Source organism: Eucyclogobius newberryi, unplaced genomic scaffold (genome assembly GCF_026437365.1).
Source record: "Eucyclogobius newberryi isolate DKJ021-1_F unplaced genomic scaffold, fEucNew1.0.hap1 SCAF_3, whole genome shotgun sequence".
NCBI lineage: Eukaryota > Metazoa > Chordata > Actinopteri > Gobiiformes > Gobiidae > Eucyclogobius > Eucyclogobius newberryi.
Window position 1 is genome coordinate 31,867,917 of NW_027315945.1, and position 12,067 is coordinate 31,879,983.

Consider the following 12,067-nt stretch of genomic DNA (forward strand, 5'->3'; position numbering starts at 1 on the left):
TCAACAGTTGTAGAAAACAAACCGACAGGAACGCTACATGTTTGGCCTTTTCAATTACAGTTTTCTATCAAATACTCTGATAATTGGACTTTCTTATATTTGTACTTTATCTTGTGCCCATTTTAAACTACTAATATGACAAATCTTAAAAATAAAAATAATAAAATGCATTCTTTTATAGTAGGTAAAAATAAATGCATTTGGTGTCTTGACAAACACATTTTGTCTCACTCTACATCAAATATAAGCCAGTGCAGTTTTTAGGGTAAATATAAATTATTCATTTTTCAGAGAGAGAAAAAAAGAAAAAACGATTACGATTGCTCTTCCTACAATCACAAGATGGCCGCCACAATCGCCAAGGCAACAGCGTCCAATCATCTCTGACTATATTTATACCTACTGGCCGGCCCGATACAAAGATGAAGAGATAACAACACTTAAAAAGACACAAAAAGAGACAAACAAATGACAGCAGCCCGTGTCGTCGGCTATTGTTTTTTTTTTTTTATAAACTTCGTGCAATACAGTGTTTATCACACATTTAGATAAATCATAGTCATTTGCCTAGATATATCTATTCTTAACTACATACTATGTATATTGCCCACATAAATGCTCTGTGCGCAGTGGAATCACATAATTATTCTTTTTCCCAAATCAAAGAAAACAAAAGTAAAATCCTGGCAGCATCTTGTCGTTTTGCTCTTTTTCGTTTTGTTGTGCGTCGGCAGTCGCTCGGGACCGTTCGGACTCGGGACGGTGGACAGCGAAGACAGAGGGCGGGGGGGGGGAGTTACATTCTCGTCAACGGAGAGAGTTCAGTCACGACATGAGGGAAGCACAGTGAAAAAGGTAAGGATTTGGTCGCGTGACAAGGATCGGCTACATACATTTCCCATTTTTAACAGTGGTCCCCAAACACAACGCTAGACAATGCACGTACAGAAGCTCTAATACAAAGTTCGTCTTTTCGGTCTCTATACACACATGTATTTTTGCCACTGAAATGGTTTTGCATCTCATTGTTTGGGGAATCGACCCGTAAAAAATATTTTCTCTTCAGGCAGCAATCTTTACCTGATTTAACTGTACAAATGTGTTTTTTCTGCATCTTCTATAGTCCAAAGTTTGTGTTAATGCCCAAGAACAAACATCTTAAACATACTATAGCTACAATACTACTGTTAAAATTGAAATTAGACTAACAAATAGAAAAGGTTAACTCAGAAAAAGTCTCATTTGCTTGCGTTATTGTTGCATTTGTTTAAATTCAGTATTGGAAGACAATTTACATAATATTCACATCTGACATGAATGAAAATTACATAATATAGAAGTTTAAAATGATACTGGTTCAGACTCCCACACACCTGCCACACAGTCATGCTTAAGACGTAACCCGGTTCAGCTCCAGTGGCTCTGCATGGAAGATTCACAGTTAAAGTCATCAACGAAAAGAGAAACATCAAAATAATACTTTCTTACAACTAACTTTGCATTATAGTTAGCATGTAATAACGCGTAGAATAATCACAACAACAATTTACACTAGTAATGATCAGCGTAAAAGAGAAGAAAAAACACACAGAAAGAAAGTGGAACATATTTGTAATAGCCCAAGCTTAATCGTGTTTGATCATTAACAAAATAAATCCTTTTTCTAGCATGTTAAAATATCAAAATAGTTTTATTGTGAGGATTTATTGTTGTTGTTATTATCGCTCAGTTATTACTCTTCAGTGAACATGGATGTTCCTCTGTAGTGGGCCTCTACACTGGGGTGGTCTTCCTGTTCAGCGTGTTGGAGTTGCTCTCCCTGTCGCCCTTGAGCCTGTCCAGGGTGCCCATCCCTCGCTCTGTGGACGCTGTGAAGGGCGGGGGTCCCGAGCCCACCGAGTTGGACATGGGCGCGTTGGAGTTGGTGGAGTTGGCGGGGTTGTGTGACTTGAGGGAGGGCAGTGTGCCGCTCATCATGACTCCGCCCCCTCCCCCGTCTTTAGGAAAACAGTTGTGCAGTTGGTACAGTGTGGCCCTGTCCACTGTCCCGTACATGGGGGGCAGCCCGCCCAGTTTGGGGTCTCGAGACAGAGTGTAGAGCGAGATGTCTCCTCCGGCCAGAGCTGTGTGTGAGCGGGAATGAGGGTTTGGCAATGTGGACACAGAGATGGGACCCTGGGACAACAGAGCAGACGGGGGCAGCCCAAAATTTTTGCCTCCTCCGACAGGGGAGGGGTCTCGAGAGCGGGAGGGGTCCGTGGAGCGGGACGAGGAGCGTGAGCGGCGTCTGAAGCGGTAGCTGGGCAGGCGCAGCATGGCGTGAGTCGTGCTCTTGAAGATGTCGGTGCGAGAGCGGCAGCGCAGCTCCTTGTTCTTCTCGATGTAAATGTTGACCGCTAAGACCCCCACCATCTCGGCCATGATGAAGGACAGACCCCCGAAGTAAAAGGACCAGCCGTACGAGTACTGCCACTTCTTATCCTCATCCTTCTTTGGGGAAATGTCTCCCAGAGCCGCAGAGATGTACACAATCACACCAATGATATTACTCAGGCCTGCAGCAAACACAGGAGACATACGTCAGCTCACAGACGTATAAACACAAGGTATAACATTACCATTTACAAGCAGAACGATCCAGAGAGAGTACGCAGCACTGTTTACCTGTCAGAGCAGCCCAAACACATGTCTACTGTATGTTTAATACTCTATAGGTCACAGGCCATGTTCAGGCGGCTGTAACTGACAGAGACCTGAGAATATATTATATGTTATACTATTTTGTTTGATAGTAAAGCTCTAAACGGCGTGTGGTAGCGTGATCGTGCTCCTTTACTGCTGGTCACATGCTGGAGAAGAGAGAGAGGTTCTAAGTTTAAGCTCCATGACCAGGGAGCTTTCATGCAGAGGACACCGGGCTTCAGACTGAAATAAGAATGATATTATATTGCGTTACCTGCAGCTACAAAAAGTATCCCAGCTCCCAGGATGATGTTTCGTTTGCTTTTGTAGAAACGACTGGCGGCGATACAGACTCCTCCCATCAACAGCAAGATCGCACTGAGGATCGGGAAAATGTTGGACGCGCGGACCACTCCTGCCAAAAACAACAAAACACAAACAAGAATGAGAATTTAGGCTAAAATCAGACTTGTCCTGGTTTCATTCTGGTTTGATCTAGTGCTGTCCTGATTTAGACTTCAGAAAGAAACTTATTTGTCATTTTTTATTTATATTTTTAGTTGCTCAAAGTTGGAACTCGAACTCAAAACCTTTCGTCAGGATGTCGCCATGAACCTGCTTGAAAAATAAACCTCAAACCAAATGGAAAGTACTTTAAAAATGTAGGAAAGTACAAAGTAAAAATAAAGTACAGAAGCATTTCACTACAGTGCAGTACTTTTAATTTTGTACTTTACATGACTGGTCTATTCATAAGCAAAAGCTGTGTCTATTTTTAAAAACACGTCAAAAATGCGCAAATAATAAAAAGACTATAACAAGGCAATTTATAAGGAGATATATCTGCACTTATACAGTATTTAATTTTTTTTTTTTTAATTGTACTGTCCATTCGCTTTTTCAAACCTCACAAACCAAATCACAGCGAAGCAGCATAAAATAGAACACACAAAACAACGGTCTAATGGCGTAATATATTATAAATAGATGCTTTATCATGGAATGCATTATTTAGGGGGATGGGCCGCACAAACCCCACACACACATTCACATTGTGTTCTCATCTAGGACATGTAGTGGGCCACAGCAGGAAAATGCCACCTAAATGCCAGCAAAATGCCTCTGCTCCACTCTAAACAGAACTGAGGCTGCGCTTCATGTTTTCGCCGGGCAAACATGAGGCATTTCAGAGCTATATCACTGTAGGGCACATGAACTAGGACACTCCACTGCGCTCTCTCTCCCCGCGTCTGTGTCTCCGATGGCGCCGCGCTCAACAACACAAAGCACGACGCCGCAAACGGGAGATTTAGATTTTTTGCGAGACGTGCAGCATTTTCGAGGAGAGTTCTTCGCCCGCTTGTCTATACGTCCTGTACGTCTATATTGTCCTTTACGGCGGTGGAGACAAGCGAGCGACGCCGTCAGGCCAGGTTACAGGTCAGATCTGTAAGATGTATGGTTTTTTTCCTCCAGTTTTTCAATATAAAACATGAAACGTTAAAATTAAGGCTCATGTCGACTAAAGGTAAAAGTCCATAAAATTAAACCGTCAAATTTGTCATTTTCCCCAATATTTTGACCTGCTGCCTAATAAATAGACATTTTTGTGCGCAGAGGCCACAGCACAAATGTGACTACGCTGCTCTTTAATAGATTTGGTAAAACTGGGCTGTGGATGAGTTTGTAGTAGGTTTAAATGACATAATTTGGGGAAAATGATCAAAATTGGCCTGTACATATTGGCAAAAGTCTGTAACGGTCAATTTATAATAAGAACACTTGTATTTGAATTTATGCATAGATAGATTTAACATAGATAAATGGATAGATAGATAGATTTTGAAAGATTCCAGGTGAAATAATACCAAAATCCACTATATACGTAAAACACATTTTAGAATACAGATGAACCTAAATAAGGAGGGTGACTCTCTAAAAGGGAAGTTACAAAGCAAATCTTTAAAATTATTTGAATTATATTTATCTTCCCTTTTGGCTGTCTTCACACGTGCACAAAAACACACTCATATCATATTAAAAGTGGAACATAAGCTGAAACTAAATCAGGACTAAACCAGGACGAGAACAGGAGTTTGGACTAAAATGGAATAAAATCAGGACCAAATCAGGAAGTTTGTAGGCAGGAAGTAGTTTTGTCAAGTAAGATTTAGTTGCTTAATGGACACACATCATTTGACTTGTTTCAAAACCGCTCATTTTTAAAACCATGTGTGGTAAGAAAACTGAAAACATGTTAAACAGTCTAGATCACGTACAAACTCTAACCTGTCAAAACCTCTCAAATAATCGTGCTGTTTTTCCCTGTGAAATGAAGAAAAGAGGCAGTGACTTACGCAGGACGTACTCGGCCCCATCGTGGTCAAAGTCTGCATCTTCTGGGAAGTGGTTGATTTGAGAACATACTCCTCTTTTCACCCCTGTCAGGACAATGGCAAAAATAAGACATACAATACATCACAAATAAGTCACAAGCGCTAATGTTTCAATTGCATAATGTAAGTAAGTAAGTAAATTTTATTTATATAGCACCTTTCACAGACAGAGGTCACAAAGTGCTTCACAGAACACAGAATAAAACAATAAAAACACAAAAAACTTGCAGTGAACAATACATATACAACAATATATGTGACAGGTTAAAAAGCGAGTCACAGATTTGAAATTTGTCACAAGACACTATTTTCACCTTTTTAGTTAATTATTGTGGTCAAGACTGTGTTCAGTACAAAAAGTGTAAATGATAAAAATGTACATATGACCTGTTAACAATGTTTATTTCTATTGGCTGGCGGAAATGTGTGATATGCGCCTGCGCATAGTTTTCAGTGTTCTTTCCTGAAATAAAAAGGAAGAGTAAGGATGTGACCGTCTCTGGCCTTCACTTTTCACATTCAAAAAGCAACCACGTACCTCTCCCAAACGGTCGGAGCAGAGGGCGCAACATTTGGAGACACTGCTGGGATGTTTGGCCAGAGTTTTATCCACCAGCCGTGAGTGGAAGCTCGACCCGAATATCCTTCTTCGAACCCTAGCATCGGAACCTAGCATCAGCAGCGAGGCACCGCGGACAACGTGGCTTTGTTGTTGTTGTTGTTGTTGTTGTTGTTGTTTTATGGCGGTTGGCATCCAATTGTTGCTTTACCGCCAGACTTTATTCCTCAGACTGTCGTAGTCCGTAAAAGTACTCCTTCCATTGCTTACAAAGCCCATGAGGTCATGATATGTCTTTCTGACTAGAATAGTTGTTGTTGTTGTTGTTGTTGTTGTTGTTTTATGGCGGTTGGCATCCAAGTGTTGCATTACCGCCAGACTTTATTCCTCAGACTTTGTCGTAGTCCTCAGACTCTGTCGTCGTAGTCCTCAGACTCTGTCGTAGTCCGTAAAAGTACTCCTTCCATTGCTTTGGTGTTACAAAGCCCATGAGGTCATGATATGTCTTTGTGACCGGCTTTATTCCAGGGAGACTCTTCTTCATCTTCCTCTCCTTCTTTGACGTTCGGTGCTTCCACCGTACAGCTTTATTCTTCAGGCTTCATTCTATAGGCTTTAATATGTCCACTGATGTCGCCGCTTGGTAGCCGTGCGTCCACGAGACTGGGCGAGGACAGGAGACCACCCCCACCCCCATCCCGTCACCCCGACCACCCCGACTCCCCACAAGCAGACCCCCATCACTCCGACTCCCATTCAGCGCCCCCAGCCCGCCCTCCACATCTGCCCAATCAAGCCCCCCCGTTCCAAGGAATCCCCCTGCAGCTCCAGCAATTCAGAGACCAACCGACTTTATTCCAGGGAGACTCTTCTTCATCTTCCTCTCCTTCTTTGACGTTCGGTGCTTCCACCGTACAGCTTTATTCTTTAGGCTTCATTCCATAGGCTTTAATATTTCCACTGATGTCGCTGATTAAAGCTGTACGGTGGAAGCACCGAACGTCAAAGAAGGAGAGGAAGATGAAGAAGAGTCTCCCTGGAATAAAGCCGGTCGGTCTCTGAAACAACAACAACTATTCTAGTCACAAAGACATATGACCTCATGGGCTTTGTAACACCAAAGCAATGGAAGGAGTTCTTTTACGGACTACGACAGTCTGAGGACTACGAAAAGTCTGAGGAATAAAGTCTGGCGGTAATGCAACAATTGGATGCCAACCGCCATAAAACAACAACAACAACAACAACACTGATGTCGCTGCTTGGTAGCCGTGCGTCTACGAGACTGGGCGAGGACAGGAGACCACCCCCACCCCCATCTCGTCACTCTGATCACTCTGACTCCCCACAAGCAGACCCCCATCACTCCGACTCCCATTTAGCGCCTTTAGCCTGTTTTCTATATCTGCCCAATCAAGCTCCTTTGTTCCAAGGAATCTCCCTGCAGCTTTAGCAATGATCCTGATCCTTTCAGTTCTGCTTTGAGTCTGAGCAGCACAGTTTACAACATCCACCATAAAGAGTACAAAATCCTCTATCCACAACCAGGGTATTCTCATTAATTCTGGAACCTGCACACTTGGGACCTCCACTCTTGAAACCTTCACACTTCTTGGGAGCCACGCTGGCCTTTCTCATTTCGCCCTGGCTGGGAGCAGCGCTGGCTCCTCTCTCTGTATTTACTCTAAACTCGTTACTTGAAACTTTCTTGACTGCATCTGCATAGGATATACCTTGGGAGACCTTTATTCTATGCACCTCAGCAGCTCTTTTGCTAAACCTGCATCCCCCGTAGGCAGAGCTATGTTCTTCCCCACAGTTACAGCACTTCAGTTTTGCTCCCACGTCACACCTCCCATACTCGTGATCTCCTGCACATTTACCACATCTTTGCCTCCCTCTACAGACCGCTGCAATATGCCCAAAGCGCTGGCACTTAAAGCAACGCAGGGGCGGTGGAACATATGGCCTAACGTCATGGCACATGAACCCAATGAACACCTTACTAGGCAGGCACCTCCCTTCAAGTGTTACCATTACCGACAAGCTGTCACATCTCACCCCAGACCGGGTCACCTTCAACCGCCTGGCGTCCACCACCGTAGCTCCAGTCAAATTCTCCTTAACTTCATCCACAGACGTTGCCGTAGGGACACCTACGATAACTCCTCTGACCGTGTTTCTTTCAGCATCAGACACAAGAATGTCCTTTCCACCCAGACGTTTAGTTCCAATCGCCTTCCGTTGCTGAGCCGCGTCCTTGCACACGACCAGCAGCGAGCCATCTCTAAGGACACTCGCACTCTTGATCACTCCCACAGCTACAGTTAGGCTCTTTGACAATGCCACTGAATTCCACTCCTTAAAGGATGCACTATCCTGTGCAAGCTTTATGATCACCTTACAGTCTCTGCTCTCACTCCGGATATCAATAGCTTCAGCCTCATCCTGCTGCTCATTTCCAGAACCCTCGGACGAGCTAAGGGACTTTTTACGTTTCCGGGCACGTGCAGCCAGAAAAGGCTGCTCCTCCACGCCGTCCAGAACGTCTTCGACCACCGATCCACTCTCCTCCGCCATCTCCCGTCTCTCCGAGGCACCGCGGACAACGTGGCTTTGTCAACACGTGCAACAGGTCGTATCTCCAGTGCGCACAACCACCACTAGAGGGCACCGCAAGACCACGAAGTTGAATAAGCCCTCGTTGATCTGCTTTGTCCACGTATCTGATCAAAATGGAGTCGGAGCTAGAAACTTTGCAGCTTGAAATTAAAGGTGCATTATATGAACTGAATGTTGAATAACTGATAAATGTGTGTTTGACACTAATATCTGGACAGAGAAAAGAGCAACTCACAGACAAAAGTCGTGGCCAACTTATTGCACTGATCACAAGCTATGTTGAAAGAGCTGAATTAGCTGAGCTAGAAGACGAGGGAATGTCTGAGTTGCTCAGTATTAAAGACACTATTGAAAATGCAAAAATGCCAGAGTCGGATTTTGCCCGACAAGGTGAAGACAAAGAAAGAGAAGATTTACAAAAAGAGTTAAATGATTTACGAACCAGGATTCAAGAAAAAGAAGCTATGCAGCAGATTACAAAATAACTGACCCCACAACCCATGCCAGTGCAAAGATGAGCCCCAACGCTTCAAGATAACCCTATGTGGCGCAAAGACTTTAAGATTGCAGGCCAAATTGGTGAGCCCGGACAAAAAGACAAGCTCACATTCTCTAGTTTGGCCAGGCAAATTGAAAGTGGGCTCAATAAAGGCTACCAAGAAGACGAGATAATAGATGCAGTGATCCGTGCCATCACACCAGGTTCGCAGTTGAGGAGCTACCTAGAAGGTAAAGGGGACCTCACTCTTCCTGCTCTGCGGAGGATCCTCAGGTCTCACTATCTGAAGAAAGGTGCCACTGAACTGTACAAGCAGCTCTCCTCTGAGGTGCAAAGCAGTAAGGAGACTCCACAAAACTTCCTTCTGAGGGCCATGGACCTTCGGCAGAAGATTCTCTTTGCATCCCAAGAAGCAGAGTCAGGTCTGAAATATAATCCGGCTTTGGTCCAGAGTTTATTCATGCATACCATCCTGACTGGCTTGCAAAGTGACAGTATCAAGAGTGACATGCAGCCCTACCTTCTCCAGGAAACCACATCTGATGAAGTCTTGTTGGAGAAAGTTAATGTGGCGTGTGCAAATGAAAAGGAACGACAAGACAAAAAGAAACATGCTGTTACCCAAAGAGCGACTTCAGTTAATGTCGTTCAGCCCAGCGACACCCCAGCCCCAGCAGAGAAAAAGACAGCCCAAAAACAAAGCACTGCCGCTTTGCCCCCGGAGCTCCTGTCAGAGATTAAAAAGATGCGTTCTGAGATGGTGCTTTTAAATGACTTAAAGGCTGAGGTTTGCCAAATCAGAGAGACCATGCAGAAGTCGACAGCTGTTGCAGCACCCGTCAGCGGAGGACCAGGGGACCACTACTCAGCACCAACCTTCCAGCCGCGTCCACCGTTCCAGGAGCCACGACCGCCGAACCAGCTCGACCCATCTGCTGGGAGCTTCTACCCTCAGCACTCCCAAGCAGCTCTTCAGCAGTACCACCCAGCACCAGGCCTGGGACCAACGAGAGGGAATACCCAGTTCCAGCAGCGCTTTGCCCCTCAGCGGTACCACATGCCCCGCCCACAGCCCAGCTGTTACTCTTGCATTCAGGCAGGGGAGGAGTTTTGTCAGCACTGTTTTAGATGTGGGAGCAATGAGCATTTCAGGGCGGGCTGTAGAGTACAGAGGCCAGTGAGACAGGCTAGAGGTAGTGCTTTAAACTAGCACGGGTCACTCCAACGGGACATGGGGTGACCACAGAGACAGACAGATCCCATTGTTGTTAAGGTTGTGCTAATAGTGAAATTCAAAGTTTAAAATGTTGTTCAGTGTGTAAAAGTGCCCTTTACTGTTCCAAAGAGTGCCAAGAGGATCACTGGTCCATGCACAAAAGTAAATGTAACCCCTACATCTGTGGTAGTGTTAAGGGTAGGATGTCCTCTAAAAGACCAAACAACAAGAAACATTCTGAAGATAGAATACCTTCTGTCAGAGAATTAGTTGGGAGAAAGTGTCTCAGGTGTTTTTTAGGAAACAAAAAGTTTGAAGCACTTTGGGACTTTGGCTCACAGGTTTGTGCTGTAGATGAAGTTTGGAGAGACACTAACTTACCCGAGGTACCACTAAAAGATGTGAACGAGTTTACTGACCCTAATGTACCCTTACACCTTGTGGCAGCCAATGGCACAGATATGCCATACATGGGCTGGCTAGAGGTCTCATTCAGACTTACTGATAATGACTCTGAGTTACTCATACCAATTTTAGTACTTAAAGGTAACCAGCAGCGATGTCCGATTATTGGGTTTAACGTCATCGAGCACTTGGTCTTAGACTGTTTAAAGTGTGGGACTGACTCAGGGGGGAAAGACAAACTTCTGAGGGCAGTTAAACTGGCTTTTCCACATCTCAGGAAAAACAAAGCTGATACTTTCATAAAAGCCGTGAGTGTGGGACAAACACCCGAGTACAATGTGAGAACAACAAATGAGAGAATGACTGTACCCAGTCATAGCTCACTTGTTATTGAGTGTAGGGTGCAGGCTAAGACGTTCAGAGAAGACGTTACATTGATTTTTGAACCTGGAGAAAATCCACAATGGCCTGACGGACTAGAGTTTTGTGACACTTTAGTTTCAGTGAAAGCAGGGTCCATTCCCAAGATAGTTGTCAGTGTACAGAACCCAACCAACCATGACATTACTTTATCTGGTAGAACTACTATTGGTACTGTGCAGTCAGTGGGGTCTGTTTATCCGGCCAACATCTTCAAAAAACATCTACCTACTGTCATTAATGAAGTCCACATTCGTGAAGCCGCAGAATGCCCCCACACCAGCGAGCAATGGGACCCTCCTGTTGACCTGTCTCATTTGAATGAAGGTCAAAGTAAAATTGTTCAGCAAATGTTAAGGGAAGAGTCTCCATCATTTTCGAAAACTGATGATGACATAGGGCGTGTGACAAATCTGCAGATGGACATTATGTTAAAGGACACAGATCCAGTTTCTAAAACATATCTGTCTGTACCAAAACCACTGTACAGGGAGATGAAGGATTATTTACAGGACTTGATAGCTCAGGGGTGGGTGGAAAAGTCTATTTCCTCTTACTCGTCCCCTGTAGTCTGTGTAAGAAAAAAAGACGGCACACTGCGTTTGTGTATTGATTACAGAGAACTGAACCGTAAAAACACACCCAGATCGACACCCCATTCCCCGGGTACAGGATGTGATGGACAGCCTGGGAGGGAACACAATCTTTTCACTACTGGACCAGGGTAAGGCGTATCACCAGGGGTTCATGTCCAAAGACAGTAGACATATGACCGCATTTGTGACCCCCTGGGGCCTTTATGAATGGATTCGAATTCCGTTTGGCCTCATGAATGCCCCGGCTGCGTTTCAGCGGTGTATGGAACAATGTCTAGAAGGACTGCGGGACGAGATATGCATTCCTTATCTGGATGACGTCCTTGTATTCAGCAGGACTTTTGATGACCATGTTGAGGATGTCAGCAAAGTATTGCGACGCCTCAGAGACAATGGGATAAAACTAAAACCAAGAAAGTGTGACCTTTTCAAACCAGAAGTTAGATATCTGGGCAGGATTGTTTCTGCTGAAGGAAGTAAAATGGACCCAGCAGACACAGCTGCTGTGAGAGCACTGAAAAACAAGAAGCCAGGTACTGTAGGTGAGCTAAGAGCAATATTAGGACTGTTAAGCTACTATAGGCAATATTTCAAAGGTTTCTCTTGTGTTGCTAGTCCTTTGTATGATTTGCTCAAAGCCCCTTTGAACACAGAGACTCAGTCGAACACAAG

The 12,067-nt window shown here is 44.5% G+C and overlaps 1 protein-coding gene across 1 annotated transcript in view; it reads right to left on the reverse strand.

Moving 5' to 3' along the window:
• Positions 1-491: 491 nt before the first annotated feature.
• cacng8b (calcium channel, voltage-dependent, gamma subunit 8b) overlaps positions 492-12,067 on the reverse strand; it is a 42,070-nt gene continuing 30,494 nt past the window's right edge. Inside the window, exons 4-6 of the mRNA XM_072460333.1 lie at positions 5,040-5,123; positions 2,957-3,097; positions 492-2,555 (exon numbers count right to left, since the gene is read on the reverse strand). Coding sequence (XP_072316434.1) covers positions 1,774-2,555; positions 2,957-3,097; positions 5,040-5,123 — 1,007 coding nt within the window. The 3' untranslated portion in view covers positions 492-1,773. The remainder of the gene's footprint in view (positions 2,556-2,956; positions 3,098-5,039; positions 5,124-12,067) is intronic.